The sequence below is a fragment of the Equus quagga genome, chromosome 7, assembly GCF_021613505.1.
Source record: "Equus quagga isolate Etosha38 chromosome 7, UCLA_HA_Equagga_1.0, whole genome shotgun sequence".
NCBI lineage: Eukaryota > Metazoa > Chordata > Mammalia > Perissodactyla > Equidae > Equus > Equus quagga.
The window spans coordinates 64355618-64377832 of record NC_060273.1 but is presented as its reverse complement, the minus strand read 5'-3'; the positions used below and the strand labels follow the sequence as shown (position 1 = coordinate 64377832).

The 22215-nt window shown below is 42.4% G+C and overlaps 1 protein-coding gene across 1 annotated transcript in view; it reads right to left on the bottom strand.

The window, feature by feature from the left end:
- Window positions 1-3123: 3123 nt before the first annotated feature.
- The window catches only part of TIMD4 (T cell immunoglobulin and mucin domain containing 4), a 31667-nt gene continuing 12575 nt past the window's right edge, over window positions 3124-22215 (bottom strand). The window contains exons 5-8 of the mRNA XM_046667984.1: window positions 7508-7554; window positions 5966-6059; window positions 4687-4726; window positions 3124-3590 (exon numbers count right to left, since the gene is read on the bottom strand). Coding sequence (XP_046523940.1) covers window positions 3506-3590; window positions 4687-4726; window positions 5966-6059; window positions 7508-7554 — 266 coding nt within the window. The 3' untranslated portion in view covers window positions 3124-3505. The remainder of the gene's footprint in view (window positions 3591-4686; window positions 4727-5965; window positions 6060-7507; window positions 7555-22215) is intronic.

Here is a 22215-nt window from a genome sequence, read left to right as displayed (position 1 = left end):
GAACACAGGTCAATGCTGCAGTTCTTTATGCATGAAGTCCTAAATTCGGGCCTCGCTGTGAAGGACAGGGTAGTGGTTAAGAGTATGGCGTCCTTCCAGCCTGGTTCAAGTCCCGCCTCTGTCACAGGAAGTTGGACTACGTGACCTTGAGCAAATTCCTTCCCCTGTCTCTGTTTTCTCAGCTCCGAAAGCAGAAATAATATGTTTCATCGGGCTGTGAGGATTCAATGCGAAATTGCCTTGCAACACTTAATAGAGTGCCCAGAACACAGCAAATGCTCCTTAAGGATTGGATGTTCTCTCTTTCATTTAGCCTAGAAAGGCCAAGGTCAAGGTTGCAGAATTAGGTTGCTCTAAATCCTCAAGGTTTGACTGTGGACCCACCGATAAACATTAGCCAAAAGAGGCACTTCTCCATCAAAGTCCTTCCTTGGGGAAATGGAAAAACAACACTGAGCCTACTCTATTGCTTTTCCATGGGTGTTTTTGTCTCATTTAGATTTTTAAGCTCCTTAATGGGAAGTGATTCTCTCTTCTCGTCCTGGACACGCAATAGATACTAAGAAGTTTGTAGATGGCGTCTTGATTGCATAGAGAGGGAAAGCGAGCAACAACTACTCCAACAAACTCCTCTGATCAGGGAGTCTCAGTATAAGAATGATATGTTCACTAATTCGTCATTTGGTAAAACCAACCCCCATCCCCTGGATGTTTGAGTCTCAAACTGGTTGCCTTGTGTAGCTTACCTAGGATGTTATTTTAACTAACTTTGAATGTTAATGCCTTTAAGTGGACGCACACACACTCTGCTTTGTTACAGGCCACATCACGTCCCACTGCCTCACTCATCTGTATCAGCTGCCTGGCCTCTGAAGTCATCATCTGCCACCCTAGCTTTGGGGAGACCCTAAGTGTGCTTCTGCTACACTGTGGGTAGAAGTCACGAGACAAGAATCTCAGATCTGCATTTGGAAAAGTCATCTCTGCCCCAGCACGGAGAACAAATCAGAGAGGGAAAGGAGTGAAGTTGGTGAGTGTGGTGAGGAAGCTGTTGCAGGAGTCCAAGCAGAAAGTAAGGCTAGCTTAAATGAGGTCTCTGACAGGGACCTCCACCTGGACCTTGGCCTGCCGCTGCTGGAAACTCTCCATGCTCAGCATAGCCACCCCCACCCCCACCAAACCCTGGTTAAGGAGGAATCTTTTCTTGAAATCTCTATCCCCATGTTACGGATTTTTTGTGCTGCAATAGTTCTCAAACTCTAGTGTGCATCAGAATCACCTGAGGGTTTGTTAAAAAAACAGATCACTGGGCTCCACCCCACAACCCCCAGAGTTTCTGATTCAGATGGTTTGGGGTGGGGACAAGAATTTGTATGTCCAACAAATTCCAGGGGATGCTGAGGCTGCTGATCTGAAGTGCATAGTTTGAAAAACACTGAGCTAGAGCAGTGGTTCTTAGCCCTGGCTGCACATTAGAACCACTTGTGGCATTTTTTTTAAAATTCAGACACCCAGGCCACACCCCAGACCAACTGCAAAAGGATCTCTTAAAGATGGGACTTGGGAATTGGCATTTTAAAAAAATTCTCCAGTTAATTGCGATGTTCAGCTAAGGTTGAGAGCTACTAGGCTAGAGGCTCCTGGAGGCCATCACCAGGTCTAAAGTACTGTGATTGGTCATTTAAATGTGTTTTGGTCTAACGGAGGATTTTCAGAAATATACTTGGGAAGAGGTTGAAGATGGCCCCCTTGCAAAACAGAAGGGTATTCATTGAGCTTAAATATTCTGTTTAGGGAGTATTTGCTGTCTTCTTTTTTCTAATCAGACCCAAGTTAGTGGTGGCATTGATGGTGGTGGTGGTTCTGGAAGATGACAAGGGAGCATGAACTAAGTTAGGCTGGGTTGTATCATCGACTTGCAAAATATTAGACCTGACTATCTATACAAGGTCATCTAGTCCCACTCTATTTTCCAGTTGGGGAAACTGAGGCCCTGAACCTGACTTTAGGTCCATTTTCCCCCTCATTTTCTAAACTTGAGTTTAGCACACTAGCCAAAATCATTTCTAGTATCTTAAGCTGACATAGAGGAGCAAGTCAAGCCCCAAAAAGAAGCTACCCACAGGCTGCCAATTGTTTCCTTCACTTAGGCCAAACCTGCCACTCTGCTCAGCACCGAAAGAATGAGCCAGAAGGCACAGTCCTCTGGGCGAGTTGTTCTTCAAGTGCCCGGGTGAGAGGGGGATTTTTAGATTAACTGCTGGGTCCACACGAGAAATCTACAGGCTGTACCAGTCAAGCACAGCCTTGACTGCACAATACAATCAAGACTGACTATTTTCCTCTCTTAAAGGTAATATCAAGAGAGTAGAAATACAAAAGGCGGTTACCTTGAAAGACTGTGTGCTTATTTCATTAATGCTGCTATTGCCCTAAACATACTTGGAAGTATTTCAGGGAAATTTCTTTCAGACCTGGTTGACTTTCCACATTTCTGCCCAACCCAAGGCCTCTCTCATTCTTTTTATTCATTCATTCAACTGTTTGTTTTCATCTCTCTCCAAGGTTTCTCATGCTGCTAGCTATTAAAGTCTTTAAATAAACCTGTTCTTTTTAAGGAACAAATTTTCACGAACTGTATTTAGAGAAACTAATCTGGACCACCTTACTGTCACATCCAGGCGCTGGCCCTGATTGAATGTCTACACCGTTCACCACATTTTGCTTTGATGGACTCTTGGTTGTTTTCAAAATTAAATTCCCCAAGCAAGCATTAAGATGTGATGCTATGGTCACCTATAAGGACATTCAAATGTGAACAGAAAATAGTAGAAAACCTAGCAGTTTTAGAGGTGAGCCAAAACTGTGGTGTAATTCCACATCATTTCCTGCATTACTGATGAAGCATAGACCCAGGGCTGCTCACATCATACCTAGGCTGGGGCACTGAACTCTGAAAGTTGGGCATAAAAAGAGAGATACAAATGCTTACAAGGAAAAGGCAGGTAGGGCAGAGCAAGGACCAGAAATCATGTCCCAGAGGAAAGGCAATTTGGAGAGGCCTGAGGTTCTCTTTCCAGCATCTGGAGCACTACTTTTACCAGGTAAAAGAGAAATTAGACACATTTTGCGTAAGCATGAGGAGTTCAACTAGGACCCATAGGCAGATGCTATCTGGAGATAGACTTTGTTTTAAATATTTCTAGTCTCGAAACTGCCCTGAGATTGAATGGACTTCCTTGAGTGTGGTAGTGAGCTCACCATCACTGAAAGTGTTCAAGCATGGTGTGGAAGATCACTTAGCAGTGATGCTACAGAGGAGAGTAAAACATGGGGCAGAGAAGGTGTGGTCTCTAAAGTACCTTTCATTTGTGAAAGCACCGGACCAATGACAACAATGGCATAGATGGGGCTTTAAAAAAAAAAAATCAAAACATTCTAAGACTTCTTTTGAAAAAAATCACACATCATGTCCCAATCCTCAATCCTAAGGAAAAGTGGCATGTTAGAGTGTGAAAAGACCGTCTTCATCCTCTCTTCCATGCTGCATGTCATCAAGGACATTTTTACTTTCTCCAGCGTTGTCTAACCTACAAAGAGAAGAAAGAGGCTGATAATGGGAGACACCAAGACCAGAGTCCTTCAGTCCATCCAGTCCAAGCCACTCATTTCTCAGATGGGAAAACTGAGGCCACAGGGTATAAGGGCTTTTGCCAATCTATTCTAATAAGGGAATTAAAGTTTCTTACTAGCAAAATATGAAATGATCTAAATGTGTTTATTTACCAAAAGGACCTCCATGTACAACCTTGGAAAGTCACCTGGCTAAGCCTCAGTTTCCCTAGTTGCTAATATTTATTTGTTAATAAATACTATGGTATTGATTTGACAAGGTCTTCATCACAGGTTATACCAAATTTTCTCATTTCTTTCCAAAAAGGTATAGAACATGACAGATATCTAAAATCCCTTTCCAGAGACTCTTCAAACTATTTTTAAGAAAAATAAAACAAAAAAGGAGCCCACCCTGTGGCCTAGTGGTTAAGCTCAGCACGCTTTGCTTCAGCAGCCCAGGTTTACTTCCTGAGCTCAGACCTACACCACTCATCAGCAGCCCTGCTGTGGCAGCATCCCACCTACAAAATAGAGGAAGATTGGCATAGATGTTAGCTCAGGGCCAATCTTCCTCAGCAAAAAAATAATGAATAAATAAATAAATATATCCATAGATAGATAAAAACAAAGGAATTGCTCCCATGGTCTAAACAGGCAGAGGAACCAAATCCCAGGAATGATATTCTACGTGTCTTTTCATTTTCCATCCTGCCAACTCTCCTCTCCAAGAACTCCAGTTTAACAAGGTCTTTTTAAAGTGAGTTGGCTGGAGTTGGACAAAGAATTTCCAGCACAGAGTACAGTGCCTTATCACCTTCTTTTGTGTGTCTTACTGCTCTTAATGCAACCTGTCTGTGTATTTGCATTTTGAACAAACATAACACAGTGTTAATCAAGACGGAGGTTAACGTCAGCTAAATCCCCAGGTCTTTTTCATCTCTAATGCCACATCTCTCCAGCCCAGTATTTAATCAGAACACAAGCACAAGTCATTAAACCACTGAGTAGTATCTAATCATTTGTAACAGCTTGTACAATCATTACAACAATCAGTCATGCAAGATAAATTACCTTGTGTGTTTCTGGAAACAATTGGTTTTCATGACTTTCCCTGAAAAGACAAGGCAACGTTGTAACAGACTACCCGTGCCAGAACCTGTGAAGTGCTGGGGGAAGGGCAAAGCTACCTTTTGAAGAGCAGAGGTGGTCCAAAGGGGAGAAGTTAGGGGCTGGCTCTGGCAGGGAAAGCCATTCCTTTTCCCAGGTCAAACGATTGATTTCTTTGGACCCCAAGACTGTGCCCATCAATTACAAAGTTGCTCCAGCGTTTGGGCCATGGCGCTAAGCGGCTTCATTCTTGAGTCATTTGCCCCTCAAAATTCAAGGACTCCCTTGAATTTTAAAACACTTCCCTATGAGACATACCCAGAATTTTCAAAACTGTACCACACCCTTTTATGAGGGCTCATGGCAGGCTTCCCCGAAGTCCCAAATTTCCTTTTGCAGTGTTCATCAGGGACAGGTGTTAAAATATACAAGTTTCACATCAAACAAGCTGAGATGGTTACTAGTCTTATCTCCTCCCTTATTACCTTGAAACAGCTTCTGTTAATAACTGCAGAACAACTTTTTTTTTTCATTTTACAATAGGACTAAGTGCCATATGCCTATACTTCGCATGCAAACTATAAAGCCTGTGTCATGACTCCTTTTTGTAGTGTTTTAAAACTGTTTGAAGGCAGGGAGGTGGGGTGCAAGGTCATGGACCAGCTAGAGAATCTAATAAAAACTCTGGACCCCATCCCCTGAAAATGCAGACATGAACATACGAGCACTTTTGCACATGATTTCAAGGGATTCAAATGTCCTCTGAGGTCTATCTGTGGACCCTAGGTTAAGAAAGCTTGCTTTAAAGGAACAAACACAAAGACAGACATCATTGATGGCTCTATTCCTGGGGCAATCTTGGCCAGAGGAGGAGCCCTGGCCAAGATGATGAGAATAATAGGACTTTCCACTTAAGCAGTAATAAGGTTGAAATGAGTTCGGCATGTCAAGAGTATAACATCAGGACTGGCACAGAATAAGTGTCCAATAAATGAAGGTGCTCTTATTTTTTTTCTTTTCCAAAATATAAATTCTATCAGAAGGATGATACACAAAGCCTGAGTATCTTAGGGAGAAGGAGTTGACTGTTAACTCCTCAGTTGGGATGCAGACAATGATAGAAATGGAGAGTGGAGAAGGGAACGGAGAAAGGGGCAGGAAGCAGAATCAAGCTGCTCCCAGGTCCTCCTGGAGTCTCCATAGCTCTGAAGGGCTCCATCCCACCTGGTCCTGTCCTCCTTACCTCGAATGAAAAACGCCACAAGCAAGACCAACAGCACAAATCCCAGGGAGGGAGCAATGATCATCAGCAGGTCGAAGTTCTCAGCCATTTTTATCTGGTGAGACACAAGGAAGGCGATTGGGTCATTCCTTTTTGAACGTCATCCTCACATGAGTTTCCCCTCCCAATCTTATCTTCCAATCGCCCGCAGCTTCACTGAGTCTCAGCACCTTCTGTCCGATGTGTCTCAAGATCAAAACGAAGCTAGTATTACAAATCAGAATTTTCTAAAAAATCTCTGCAGACCTGAAACATTTTACCAGGCCCCCAAATTTCCTCAGTCTTAGATGTCAGGCATATGGGCTGTGGGGCTCGAGGGTCTGAAGATAAAAAAATAACTGGGCTGTGAACTGTTTTCCATTGTTAAATCTCTTTGCTGGCCATAACCTGAATCCTTTGAGCTCCCCCTAGCCCTGTGCGGTCTTCTCAGGGAGGACTTAGACTTCTAGAGGCAACAAGATTAAACAAAAAAATGGAACTCAATTTCAAATCTTCTACAGCAATGGTTCTCAACGTGTAGCCAGGGGACCTGTGAGGTCCAAATGATTTCCAAGAGACATTCTTTGCCATTTCCACCGTCGTTCTCTCATGAGATGTCCAAGAGATGACGTGACATGTGATGTAATGATGTCATCACCCTGATGATGTGATATGTAAGCAGATTTGAGAATCTCTCTGTCTCCTATCAAGCCAGACATTAATGAGGGTGCAAAAACGTAAAGCCACGCCACTTTCCTCACTAACATTTTTTCATTTGGGAAAATATACTTATTTTTCATAAAAATGTTATCATGTAATGAGTTTGTTATTCTTGTTTTTAAATGAATTCATAAATATCGTTTTTTAACATCTCAGTTTTAATTTTTATGAGTATAAAGGGATCCTGGCACCAAATAGTTCGAGAAGAGCTTCTTGACAGGCAGCATCTCATTCTTGTCGGGGGGATCTGCCATCTCCCATTGCCCAGGCCAGGCTCCATGCTCACCTTCCTGTCCCATTCTCCAACAGAGCAGCAAGGACAGGACAACTATCTCTCTCCGAGGAGAGAGCAGAGAAAAAAGACAGAAGGGAAGGAGGAACTTCACATTTCCTTTATAGATGTCTATACTGCCTGAAGTTTTTACTTAAAGTGGCCTGAATCCTTTTTGTAATAATAAACACTAATGGAGGATACTCTCAGGAAATGAGAGGAATGCTGGTGGCAGGTGCCGATTCTGCAGGATGTCACCAATCCCGGCCACACAGAAGGAACGCACATGATTTTCCATGTTTTTGTACTTTTTCCTTTTTTGCTTTTCAAAGCATCTGCACATACAGAAGTCACAATATCAACTTTATTTCTGCCAAGAGTTGAAGTCTACAAATTCCTTCGCTATCTCATAACAGCTGCGATTCATTTTGCCACTGAGACATATCTGCTCCCCTAGTGCATTTCTGCAAACCTGTACTGTGGATTTTTAAAATCTAAGTCATATACTTCAAATACCTCGCAAAGAATTTTACCTGTTCTGATTCAACTTCATCTTGCCCAGTAATTGCTGTCTCAGGTGCTGGGAAGGAAAAAGAGAAGAAAATGTTTATATTTCCTGTGGGAGAATAAAATACCACATCCTAAAATAGGTATTTCAAAGCTCATCTGGAATTTCCCTTGATATGTTTAATCTTTCCATCCCATCTTTCCTTTTTCGTGTCCTTTATTTACGCATATTTGTTCTGATATGGTCGTATCTACAGCTGGCTCATCTGCTGCCCGACAGTGCCCACAGGAGCGTCTCCATTTGACAGGTGTGTAGAGTGAGGCATTAGGGCCAGCAGGCAACTGGGTCTAAGTTTTCTGTAGACCCAGTAACGCGTTCAAGACTGTTATCCAGCAGGAAAATGTCAGTCTGTCAGTTAACAAATATTTATTGAGCACTTATTATAGGATGCACTATGCTAGTTATTTCATCAACCTTGTGGAATTTACAACTTAGTGCAGAAAATCAAATTTGAACAAATAACGTAAATAGTTGAAAAAATTACTAGCTACAACTGTGCAAAATTCTGGGAAGAAATAGTACAGGATATCCTAGGAGCATATCCTGAGGATGGCTGTGAAGTTTAACCTGAGGCTGCAGTCACGTATTTATAACTGATAGTTGAATTCAACAGGGTAAAGACACTGAGAATTTACCTAGTGCTAAGCACTATTCCAGACACAAAGAATGCTGAGGTGAATATGGCGTGACCCCTACCCTCAAGAAATACATAATACAGTAGGTAAGGGAGAACAGATGGTTATTTCAGCCTAACAGGCCAAGGGTAATAATGGAGTGTAGACAGGCTGCTGGAGAGGGCAGGCAGAGGGAGAAGCCCTGGCACATCGTAGTTTAGTAAGAGCTATTAGAATTAAGCTTTATGAGGACAGAGTCCCTCTCTGCCTGCTCCACTCTGGGACCCCAACACTGTCTGGCACATACTTGATGTTCAATAAATGTTTGTTGAATGAATAATACCTGAGCTGAGTTAAGGTTGTATAAGAATTTGCAAAGAAAAGTGGCAAAGGTATTCCAGGTACACAGAACAGCATCAGCAAGGCTATGGAAGTGTGAAACAGTATGGCTCCCATGTGAGATGGCAAGCAGCTGTGAAGGTGTAAAATGAGGGATGAGATTGAGATGGGCAGGAACCAGTCATGGAAGGCCTTTGGTCCATGCTGATGAGTCTCAGTTTAATTCTGTAAGCAACAGGAAAACACAGAAATGTTTTAAACATGTTATGGAGCGGTTAGGAAGATAAAGAAACAGCCAGGATGAGAGTTACCATCTGATTCCAGGTCTGAAATTCTGAGCTAGTAGAAAAGAAGAGAGATAGAGAGAGAGAGATTTCAGAAATGCTTAGGAGGGAAATCAACAGGATATGGACATTGAATGTGGGGGGTGAGAAATAGACAAGAGTCTTAGGGAACTCGCAGTCTCCTACTTGAGCCACTGGGTCATTGCCTGAATTGTCCACTAAGACTGGGGACAGCGGAAGCAGAGCAGAAGGGCAGGTCTTGGGGGAAAAAGGTGAGGAGCTCAAAGTTAGAGTCATTGAGTGTATAGGTACTTGAGGGACACACTCAAACACTAGTCGCCTAACAAGCAGTTAATGGATATGAATTGAATTCAAACTCAAGAAAAGACTGGAGTTGGAGATACTGATTTGGGAGTCAGCAGTATCTGGGCAGCATTAAAATCCTCAGCGTATAAGAAATCCACAGGTTGTATGTCAAGAGAGAGAAAAGAGCAGGCATCCTGAGGAACCCAGCGCTTAAATGGTGGGCAGAGGAGTGGGAGGAAAAGGGAGCCGAAGAAATGGGCAGAAAGCAGAAAGTGAGAGCAGTGTCATGGAAGCCATGGCTGGGGAAAATACTTAGGAAGGACACAAAATCATACTTGCAATAAAACCCTCCAACAGAAACAGAACATAAAGCCACACAAAGACAAGGCCTGGATATAATAAATATCTAGGCTAATAACCACTGAAATTGATCATTGTTTGCCCCAAGCTTCCTCGCTCTCAAGGTAAAACAAGAGATGTGATAGGTTCTGTAAAGCTCATAATTTGGTATAAGAGAGCTTATTTGTTCAACAGGGAAAGTGACTTGTTGAATGCCAAGGAGCATAAAACTCCGAGGTGGAAATTCAGCATATTTTCATATCCTACAACTCAGTTATTGCTGTTTTTCCCTTTGCTATTATCCCCTCAAGCTGGAAATTGCAGGTAAGAATTCAAAACTCCTACCCCTGTTCTGTCAAAATCCTGTCGTATTACAATCATTGGTGATGGATAAGCCTGAAATTGAAATCATCAAAGAGAAAAGACAGCCTGGGTCAGTTTTGTCAGAGCTAATCTGTATTTTAAATTGGAATTGTCTAATGGGAGAGACAGTCTACAAGCACAAATACCACCAAGTGACACCAAACAGCACTTTTTCTTCTCTTTTTTCTTCAGAAAATGCCAAAAGCCCCCATGGGCAGCACTGTAAGGGCCACAGCATTATACACCAAATAGCAATAAGAAACACAAATTGATGGCAATTTTTCCTCCTTGTGAGAAGTAGCAATGCTAACAGCTAGGGGCTGGGATTAGACAAGTCAAGATGGCTGGTTCTTATGTTGTCTGTGCTCTCCTGGCCCTTGTGTTCTCAAGGCCCTGAACTCTGACACATGGACATTCAGGCAAAGGCAGGAGCCTCCCAGAGCTTGCCAGAAAAGCAATTGAGCAAGAGGAGAATTATAGTTGGTTAAATAGTGTCCCCTCCAAAATCATATCTACCCAGAACCTCAGACTGTGACCTTATTTAGAAAAAGGACATCTTTACAGATGTAATCAGTTAAAGATCTTGAGATGAAATCATCGTCGGTTTAGGACAGGCCCTGAGTCCAATGGCTGGTATCTTCATAAAAAAAGAAGAGGACACAGAGAGACACACAGAGGCACACACACATACAGTGAAGGCCATGTGAACACAGAGGCAGAGATTGGAGTGATGCTGTCTCAAGCCAAGGAATCACTGGGGCACCAGAAGCTGGAAGAGGCAAGGAAGGATGCTCCCCCAGAGCCTTCAGAGGGAGCATGGCCCTGCTCACACCTTGATTTCAGACTTCTAGCCTCCAGAACTGTGAGAGAACACATTTCTGTTGTTCTAAGCCACCTGGCTTGCAGAGCTTTGTTGCTGCGGCCCTGGGGAACCAATACAAAAATTAAAGGGAATTGACATGGAAAGGGTGAGAGTAGACTTTGATAGGGGTAACCAACCTAAGAAAGAGCCAGGAAATGGGTCTGAGCACAAGTAAGAAAACTAACTCCAATTGAAAGGCCTACCATTAAACTCAAAAGAGTGTTAGTCTAAGGTCATATTATTAATAACATTGCAATGAATTTATTCCTCACAAAAAACCGTATGGGACAGACATTATCCCATATTGCTACTGAAAAACTGAGGTTCAGAGGGTTGAGCGGCGTGATCAAGGTTGGACAGGATGTAAGTGGTGGGGCTTAGATTTGAACCTGTCTGATTGACATCAACACCCATGCTCTTAACGATCTCATTATACTGGAGCTAAAGCACAATTGTACCGTGTAGATAGCATGTCCTACAGATGCAAGAAGGAATGTTCAGTACTGCTACTAGCATTGAATCTGGCAAAGAAATGGTCCAGAACAGTTGTCTCCAAAGAGGGCTCAGTGCTTACCATGAATGTACAAGGCCATCCACTGGGAGTGGGGAAAATGAGAACTTCCATTTAAGTTTATTTAAATCTCATCTTTTAATCATTTATTTGGAAGGGATATATTTTGAAATGTACATATTAGTGTAGAGGTATGTGTGAAAAAATTATATAAATGTTTTACTGCTAAGAATACATTATTAATTGAATCTAGAGAAGAATGAGTCATTTTTCTCTCATAGTTTGGAGACTATGGTAAGCAGAATAATGACACCCAAAGGTGTCCACATGCTAACCTTCAGAACCTGTGAATATGTTACCTTATATGGCACAAGAAACTGCAATGTGATTAAGTGAAGGATCCTGAGATGGAAGATTATCCAGGATTATCCAGTAGGCCCAATGTAGTCACAAGGGTCATTATAAGGGGGAGGTAAAAGGTCAAAGTCAGACAGGAGATGTGATGATGGAAGAACATGATGGGTGAAGAGGTGAGAGAGAGAGAGTTGAAGATGCAATGCTGCTGGCTTTAAAGATGGAAGAAGGAACAGCAAACCAAGAAATGCAGGCAGCCTCTTGAAGCTGGAAAAGGCAGGAAATGGACTCTCCCCTAGAGCTTCCAGAAGGCATGCAGCCCTGCTGACACCTTGATTCCTGGCCTCCCACCGTCCAGAACCATCAGATCATATATCTGTGCTGTTTTAAACCACTGTTGATGGCAATTTGTTATAGCAGCAACAGGAAACTAATACAGAGACACTGATCACTAAGCTCTAAGAGAACAGTGGCTCTGGAGCCACGCACAAGGGATGAAAGGAAAATTGACCTTTCATTTAAAATTTTTGGTATGCTTTGTACCTTTTCCATGTACGTGTATTATCTATCTTAAAATAAATTAATTAAAATTTAATAACAACAAAAACTATCTTAAAATTAACCACTCTTTTCCTGGGTCCACAGGCCAGAGGACACGGGTACTCCAGCAAAATGGAATTCCTGTAAAACATAACCCCAGACCTCAGAGCACCATGAAGCTGCAACCAGGCCTCCCTCATGCTTTACCTAAATACTGAGTATTTACCCCAGGTTTCTCGACTGTGTGAACCTGGGCACGACATTTCCTCTCTCCGAGCCACAGTTTGTTTATTTGAATTGTTGATATTTCACCAGCTGATCTCCTTCCCCCTTTTTGACCTTTATATTTCTGAGTGAATTTTTACAAAGAACTTGAATAAACAGAGAAAACTATCATTACAAAATAACTTTTTTAAAGGCTATAAAGCTATACTTAGTATAGGGAATGACTATGTAAATACAAAAATATACTGAAATAGACAGACAAACACAGGCTACCTCTTGCTCTCCAAAGAAAACTAAAAAGAAATACTAAAAGGCCAACTATATCTGACTTTGAGTGGAAATCTTATAGGCAATTAACATTTTTTCTTAGGAGTACTTTTGTATAATTTCTAAATTTTCTCAAATGTGAACATATTAACTGTAAAATATTCTATGTATCATGTGGTAATCACTGGAAACTCTTTCAGAAGCCTGAGTCAAGAGCAAACTCTTAGGGTGTGTGTCATTTCTCTGAAGTGTTGCCACAGTGACCTTCTAAGGGCAATGTTGAAGACAGCTGTTAGAAACCCACTAACCCACAGCTGAAGAAGCGTTGGGTGGTGCTATCAGAAAAGGCACATCCCTAGATTTAAGAGCATTGACGTAAAAGATGTACAGGATATACACATATTGGTTGTTTTGAGAAGTCAGAAATGGTTTATTTTTTTAAATCTTGAGTGCATAGAAAAACTGGTGAAATCCAGGTAGGTTTGTAGACTAGTTAATTATATTGTACCCATGTCAACTTCCTGGTTTTTGTAGTAACGTATTATGATACCATTGAGGGAAGCTAGAGCAATGTATAAACTTCTCCATACTATTCTTGCAAGTTCATATGAATCTAAAATTATTTCCAAATAAAAAGTTTTTTTTAAAATGGTTTAAATACCTTATTTCATAAGGTTCAATCTGATATATGCATGGTACATAGTAGCTTTGCAGTAAAGATTTGTTGAACAAAATTGTTGAATGAATTTTAAAGTGAGTTTCAAAGAATAGAGAATGACTTTGTGAAAAATTTTGTAAAAAATCATGATACACGTCACTATGTTATTAGAAAAAAAAGATCTGAGAGGATATAGCCTAAACTCTCAGAGTAATTGACTCTTTATCTTGGTCATTTGGGGAGTGGTTGGGGATATTTGGAATACAAGGAACTTTCGCTGTATAGAGTTTTAACTTTTTCTTTTACAAGAGCATCTATTTATTTTGGAGCATGAAAAATAAAGTTTAAATGTTAAAACCATAGCATAAAAAAACCATGTTTAGGGGCTGGCTCAGTGGCACAGCGGTTTAGTTGCCGCGCTCCACTTCAGCAGCCCGGGATTTGCTGATTCAGATCAGGCAGACCTACACGCTGCTTGGCAAGCCATGCTGTGGTAGGCATCCCACATATAAAGTAGAGGAAGATGGGCACAGATGTTTGCTCAGGGCCAGTCTTCCTCAGCAAAAAGAGGAGGATTGGCAGAGGATGTTAGCTCAGGGCTAATCTTCCTCAAAAAAAAAAAAAAAACCCACCATGTTTACCTTCAAAGTACTTCCAATCTAGTAGGGTAGGAGGCAGTGTTCAGTGCACGCTCTGGAAGAGCCCTACTGAAACAGACTCACTTCTGCCCTTTCTGGGGAACGTGTCCTGTATCTGGACGCTGTAGATCAAGGGCGGGCAAACTATGACGTGAGGGCCAAATCCAGCCTGAGTTTTAAGAATCATTTTTATATTTTTAAATGGTTGGGAAAAAATCAAAAGAAGAATAGTAATTCATAACACATGAAAACCACAGGCAATTCCTATTTCAATGTCCCTCGGTAAAGTCTTATAGAGGCAGAGTGGCGCCCATTGGTTTACGCATCGTCTCTGGCTGCTTCTGCCCTAGGAGGACAGAGCTGAGGAGCTGCGACCGAGACAGCACGGCTTGTAAGGCCTTCAATATGTACTATCTGGCCCTTTACAGGAAAAATTTGCTGATTCCTGGAAAAGTTAGTCTACTGAGGCAAAAACAACACCCATAGAGTCAGGGAATTAGACATATTATATCCGAGCACAATTTTAATCTTAAAAACTTCAACCTTCAGACTCCAGGGTCTTGAGAGAATTCCTCTTCAAGGTGGTTATGCCCAAGATGGTATTCTAGAACCCACTCTCTCTCTCACTCCAATAAAATTATGTGCTCTGTGCAGTTCTGGAATGGCATTGAAGTTTTACACCTGAAAATCTTCTAAGAATTCATTTTGAATATTCCCTCTGTTCCCATGCCATTAGCAGAAATTTGCTTCCAAATTACTAGAAACTCTCTCTGAGAATCAATTTATTGAGCACTACTGCATGCCTGGCATAGTGATGAGCACCTAATATCTCATTTAATGCTCATAAAACCCCTCTTACAGATGTGTAAACTGAGGCTGGAAAAGTTTAAATTGCTCACCCAAGGTAACATAGATAATAAAAGGAAATTTGAACCCAACTCTGAATAACTCAAAACGTCATGATTGTAATCACTCTGAGAGAAAAGAAAAAGATCATATTAAAATCCTACTTGAAAACACAAAGTCTCTAACCATTGGGCTTTATGCCAGAAATCAACTGGAAATAAAAGCACTGTATCTTCTCAGTGGCTACATATTAAAACTCCTAATACATATGTTGACTCATCATTGAATTCATAGACTCTGGGACTCATCTGTCTCTATTTCTAAAACAAATTTAGTTCTGAAATAAGTCAATTCAACGGATACAATCTTAACTCAATCCTAGAATTTTAAAAGTGACAACTTCAAGCCTTCAGAGAAGTTTCTGTTCTTTTATCGGTAACGTCTGGCTTATGCTGCCCCCTTCTGGATCACTGGGGTTATGGTCTTAAAATATCCAAACGATAGTGAAAGGATCCCAACACCTTAGACTGAATATTTTAGAGTTGAGAGGAATTTGAAATTATCTCCTTTGGTTCCTTTCTTTTTTAATCAAAAGTAAAACTAAAATCTAGAGAGAGTTTCACTTGCTCAAGGTTTCAGAGTAATGAGTAACAAAGGAAGTGCCTAGAACCCATCTTCTCTGACTTTGCCTGTTAGCGCTGACACAGATCTGGATTCTCAAAGTGACTTTGAACGTAGAAACACACATTTATTGAAGTCACATATTTCCTTTAAGTTTTGGAGACCTATGCATGTTTTTAATATGTAGAATGATCAAAAAGAGCACTGTATGCTTAAATAAATCAACTAACAGAGCATTACATACTTGAGTCCGGCACTCCTTAGCTCCAAGGTCAAAATTGGGTGGGATCAATTTTTGAATTTTGAAAGGGAACAGAGAGCAAATTGTGTTGGCACCCAATGTGGTTCATAAACAGGAAGGAGTAATGAGATGACTTCACGTTTCATGCAGGTGAGGTAATAGAAGGAAACCAGAGACTCTAGAACACCATGATTTAAGAATCACTCAATTCCAAACTTGACCTCAACCTTCCACTGCCTCCGAAGACAGCCCAGCAACAAAAAACTCATCAGCCCTGTGAGATCCCCGAGTCACCACCCAGGCTTCTGCTCTCACATGCCGATATCTGAGGGTCTCAGTGATGCACAGACAAGACCTCATCCCCAATCCTTCCCCACTGGGCTCCTCTCTGAAGGGTACCGTCCAGCACTATCTGCCCACACCAGCTGATCAATAAATCTTGACTGAGGAAGGTGGCCAGGTGCACATTTTACTAAGAATCCTCAGAATTATTAACAACAACAAAAACAATAACAAATGGATACCATACCCCAAGCACTTATAGCAGGCCAAGCCCAGTCCAGAGTACTTTCCACGTTTGAGCTCAGAGAATGCTCTGCCAGAGCGTGTTCACATTTATTATCACATTTGAACTTCAAAATGAATCTATAAGGTAAGTAAACTTTGGCAGAATTATTGAAAGAAAGGAAACTGAAGCTCAGAGAGGTCCCATATCTTGCCCAAAGCTGCATAACTGGTAGGGATTGCTAGTAACTGGCAGAGCAATGACATCCGATTCCAAATTCTACTTCTGCTCCCCTCTGCTGTGCTGCTGAGCATCACAGGGGTCAGCGGTCCACAAGTGCAGCTAGGCTCTTGTTAAAGGGCATTGACACCTGATCGTTGACTTGTTCACAGTGGGGAGAACAGATACCTCACCTCATCACAGAACTCGTTGAGGTTTACCTACTCATCCTACCCCCTTGTGAAACCTGAGTTCTCTCCAGTGCCTGGCTCGGTGTGAGAAGGATGCTTCGGTCTACAGAGTGGTCACCCAGCTCACTTGATTAACCGTTAATGAGGACCCCTCACAGGGCTGGCTCCAGGTGTATTTCAGTGGCTGGCACCTTATGTCTTTTTCATTCTCTGTTTGCCTTACCACGGGCATGCCTCTCTGAAAGCTTGGCGACTCTCTTTGCTCTTATTTAGTTGACCTTTCTGAAGGTGAGCTGTTAGATGCTAGAATTACACGGCTTCAATTCCGACTTTATTAATGAAAAAAAATCATTTGTATGGTTGGTAGAATATAATGCTATTGTGAGAAGAATCATGAGAATCCACTTTTTGTCCTTTTCCTTCATCCCCTGCTGGCCTACCGATTCCAGCCTGTGACCGGCACTGGGCGTGAGAGATAAAACAAATCAGCTAATGCCTCACGAAAGATGTTGACTTTGAAATCAACTGCATCCAATTTCTTTCCTCCTAACAATGGCATTTGTGAGTGAAAATGAGCTTTGCTTCATTCTCCTGCCTTCCTCTGTTCCTTCTGCTGAACTTGTACTGAGAATAGCAATTCCTCCTAAGACTTCTTTATGTCCTTGATCAACTGAGGACCCAGAAAAGTGTCAAGTCCTGACAGGACTCGATTTTGTGCTCAATAAAGTAGTGCAGGGTGCAGAAAGAGCTCTGATTTGGGAGCTAGAAGAGAGTCCTACCTAGGGCTTATTTCCCACTTCTCTTTGAACTTTTCAATGCCTCTGTGCCTCAGTTTCCTTCTATGTAGAATAAAGAGAGTGTTTTTAAACCAGCAATTCCTAAATGCCTCCTTAGGGCCAGGCCTGGGCTGGCTTTAAAAGAATCTCCTGAGGAAGCTTGTTAAACATACAGTTTCCTGGACCCCCGGAGGCTCTAATTCTGCAAGTCTTTGGTAGAGTAGGGCAACCTATATTTTCACCAAGCTCCCTGTGATTCCAGTCTGTGGACAGGTATACATGGCGTGGATGATCTCTAAGTTCAAAGTCTTGGTTCCCAGTCTTCTCCTGCTTCCCTAGGAGGTCATCATGAGATCTGATTGCTCTTACACCTTTACTTTTCTATCCTTACTTCCCTCTCTAATCTCCATTTTTAGATCAAACCCTACCTCCCCCATTTTTGAGGGGATCCCCTTCTCCAACCCTGGGACAGACCTTCCTCTATTCACTATCCCCTCTCTCTCTACCCCGCCTCCCCTTTAAATATTCACCCTCAAACTTCTTGAAAGAACACCTAACATTCATTCTCTAACAGTTGTTCATCTTTGTTCTTCAGGGCATCCACCCACAGACCTAAAACTGTTCATTTAATGGTCCCTCTGCCACAGTTTGTGGCTGCCTTTCTAAATGCATCATCCGACTTGACCAGCATTCAGAATTCCCTAATATTTAACTGCACCCTCCATAACCTGTGTGAGCCCAGCTTCCTCTGCCCCTGTGCTCTCCTGGATCCCTTCCTACTTTTGATGTCTCCCTCTCTGCCACCTCAGCCAGCTTTTCTGCTTCCACCACACCCTCTCCCAATGTAGTTGGTGCTTTAGGGAGGTGGAAGTTTCTCCCTTTACACCTCTTCATCCCTCCCTTCATCTCACACAATTATCTTTAGATGATCCCACAGAAGCTTCAATTACCAGCTCTGCTAATGAGACAATATAAAAAAATGTTTAAGAGCTCAGTTTCAAGAGCCGAGAGACCTGGGAATTCAAACTCTGGCAAATTTCTTAACCTCTCCAAACCTCAGTTTCTTCTCTTTTGTAACGGATGTAATAATAGAATCTTCCTCACAGATCCAGATAATGCCTCACAATGAGACAATGCATTGAAAGCACGAGCCCAGCCCTGGCATATAATAAGCACTTGATAAGTGTCATTTATTATCACTGACTCCCAAAATTATATCTATAGCCCTGAACTGTCCCTTGTGAGATAATGTGTATGAAAGTATTGGTATGGTGGCAAGTCCCTATTCAGCACTTACGACGTGAATCATCATAGCAGCTATTATTTGATCAGAGGTAGGTGGCACTCATCAGAGACACCTGTCCCCACCCAGGCATCTGTAAGTCAGCCCAGCTCCACATTTCCAACTGACTCTTAGACGTTTCCCAGAGGCATTTCAAGCTCAAGATCTCCCAAACAAATTTCACTCTTCGTCCTGAGGCTCCTTCACCAGTGGACCCATCACATTGATCTAATCTCCCAAGTATGGAGAACTAGTCATCCTTCATTCTTACTCTGGTCACCAAGTCTTTTCAGTTCTAACTGCTAAATGGCTTTGACTCTGTTCCCTCTTGTTGTTACTGCTGCTGTCATTCTGGTCTAGACACTCATCTCCAGCCTGAATTACTGCAGGAGTCTCCTGGTAGCCTCTTTGCCTGCAGGCTTGCTCCCCTCCAATACATCTTCCACACTCTTGCCAGAGCAATTTTTCCTAAAACAGAACTGAAAATTTCATTCTCTACTCAAAAGACATGAGCAGTTCCTTATGACCCTGGGATGAAATCTAAATTCTTTAGACCATTAATCAAGTCCTTTAAGAACCTAGCCCATTCCCAGCTTCCTGTCTCCATTAGACTAAACCAGACTATTAAACAATCTCCCAAGATTTCATGCTCTTCTCAAGTCTCCCTGTCTTTGCTCATACTGCTCTCCCTGCCCATTCACCCTTCCCTTTTCAACGAAATGTTCTTGTCCTTGGAGAACCAATTCCAAGGTCACTGAGTGAAATCATCCTGGCCCTCCTTTCCAAGACAGAATCCATCTCTCTCTTCTTTGGGCCCCAGGACACCTTTTCATACTTCTATCCAAAACAAAGCACCCTGGATGATTTGTTGTTATGTACAAGTCTGTCTATCCCACCAAAGTGTGACTTCTTTAAGAACAGAGGTCATGACCTACTCGTGTTGATATGTCCTATGCCATGTACAGAGAGGCAACTAGATATGCCATGTTTAATGCATGACAGATTTGAAAGACCTTTACCAAATATCATGTTATTCATTTCCACATATCCAAACCAAATGCCAAGATAAAGATAAAATTCCATCTCCAACCACTGTTCCCTATGAACCCTTCTATTCGATTGCAAAGGCCAGCTTGCTCCGGACCATGAAGCTGGCTTTGCAAAAGAGAAACATACAGTAATAGAAAAAAATGTTTCTAAAAGCATCCCCACTCCACTCTGCCACCATCCTACCCCTAGGACCAAGAAAAAGTTGCTGGAAGAATCTCAAGGAAAGAACAATGTTATTATTACCCAAGCAATGTTCATTTCTTCCAATTTTACTGGGTTGACAGCAAAATCCTCATATGGATTCGGGTGCATTCAATTTGAGGTTGTTCTACAGCTTTGACTTCATGCTGGTGATGGATATAATGATCCATTTGGGGGCTGAAAAAAGGTGCATTCTAATACCAGGGGAGCAAATATGAAAATCTGCCCTCAGGGAAGCTCTTGAGAGACAGTTGGCCCCCTGCACATGGAATCAGAACTGGGCTCTGGTCTCAGCTCTCTTCCTAACTCACTACAAGGCCTCTCTCTACTCACTGGCCTTTTCTGGGGCTCAGTTTCCCAATTTTCCACAGATAACACCCCTCACCAGGAGTTCATGGACCAACGTTTAAAACCCCTGAAACCCGGATGTGAGTCTCAGCTCTCCCTCTGTCTAGCTGTGTGATCTTGAGAAAGTCACTCCACACCTCTGAGCTCCACTCTAGGCAGATTTAGAGAGGAGGTGAGGATTTGCCCCCTGGTTAGGACTTCTTCAGGCAGTGTCTATAGACCAAACACCTTAAAAGCAGAGGAGGGCACTAAAGTGGGAGATATGTACTTGGAGTTGTCTTATAAAATAAGTAACAGGAATCTGGAAGCTCTTGCATGGCAAACTCGACCATGGCTCTTTTTCAGTCACAACTTGATTTCTAAGCCTAAATTATAGGGAGGACTCTACACAGACTGAGTGACAAAACAGCTGAGAGGCAGCAGACGCTTAAAGATGTCCACCCACAGGAATCAAACCAATAATTGAGAGTTCTACAGAGCCACCTAAAGAGGAGTCAGTGAAGGCTTTCAGAATCTCAGATTTATTCTAATAGTGAGTCGAGAATTACTACCATGAGATTTTAAAAGCTTCTGTAACTGCCCCAAGTTTGTAATTTTGTCACTCACCGGGTGTTTCCCTCATGTGATTAGCAGTTAAAAAACCCATAAAACCGGGGCTGGCCCCATGGCCGAGTGGTTGAGTTCGCGTGCTCCGCTGCAGGTGGCCCAGTGTTTCGTTGTTCGAATCCTGGGCGTGGACATGGCACTGCTCATCAAACCACGCTGAGGCAGCATCCCACATGCCACAACTAGACGGACCCACAATGAAGAATATATACAACTATGTACCGGGGGGCTTGGGGAGAAGAAGGGAAAAATAAAAAAATCTAAAAAAAAAAAAAAACCCATAAAACCAAAAAAGTGCCCATGTGCTTACAAGGAACAGCGAGTCAGCTGGGAGCTTTTGGAAGTGGCCCTGTTCTCTGGCTGGACTGGCCTAACAACGAAGGTGCGTGAGTAGAAACACAGCAGAGATGTAAAGAAGGGAGGAATCAGGAATCCGTCATGAAGACTATTATCTACTAATCAGTAATCATGTATGAGGTATTTTTCTCACGCATTTCCTCACTTAACAGCTGTATGAAATAAATACTACTGTTATCTCCACTGTATATTTGGAGGAAACTGAGATTTAGAAAAGGATAGAACAACTCACTCACCTGAGATTCTAAAAGAAAAGAAAAATCCCAGCACAAAATGGCCAAGCTGGGGTATAACCCTGAGCCTTCAGACTCCCCAGCTGAGCTCTTTTACCCCCACCCAATGCTACCCAGAAGACTGTGAGGAGAAAAGACGAGAAATAAAGGATCTGGGATATTGTTGAGGCGGTGAAAGTGAACCTGAGGCATAATCAACAGAGGACGGAATCCCAGGCCACCCGATTTTATTTAGGAAATGACATAGTCATGTGGCTCTATTGCCTGGCTTCAGAGCCCCGACCCAATAGAGACTGGGTCTTTAGGGAGTAATTTGGGGCCATTTCACACATTTCTGCTGCCAAGCCATAAATGAAATTAATCCTCAGGCTGGACAGAATGATTTGAGCTCCTAGAGAGGTAAGGGTTTGTATTCCCCAACAGACTTCTTTAGCTGTGCGGGAGAATCCTAGGAGAGTTTTTATTGTTGCTGTTGTTATTGTTAATTGTTTGTGTTTGAATTGCGGTTCCTAACCATTTGGGGCTTTGCAGAACGCTTGAAGAATCTAATTAAAGTCCTAGACTTCTCCCCCCAGAAAAATATATATGCACACATACACACACGATTATATATAGAATTTCAGGGTGCCCGCCCCCACCCCCTAGCTCATTCACAGACAGCGCCATCTAGGAGTGCATGGACACAGTTTAAAATCCCTGAAACCTGGCTGGGAGTCCCAGCTTTCCCTCTGCCCAGGTAGGCGATCTTAAGCAAGTCACTCCACATCTCTGGACTCCATTCTAGGCAGCCACAGAGTGGAGGTGAAGAACTGCCACTCTGGGGAATGGTAATTTTAGGGAATAATAATTTTTACAAGGTTCTCTTGAAGGATTTAAACCAGCCCTCAACTGTAGAAG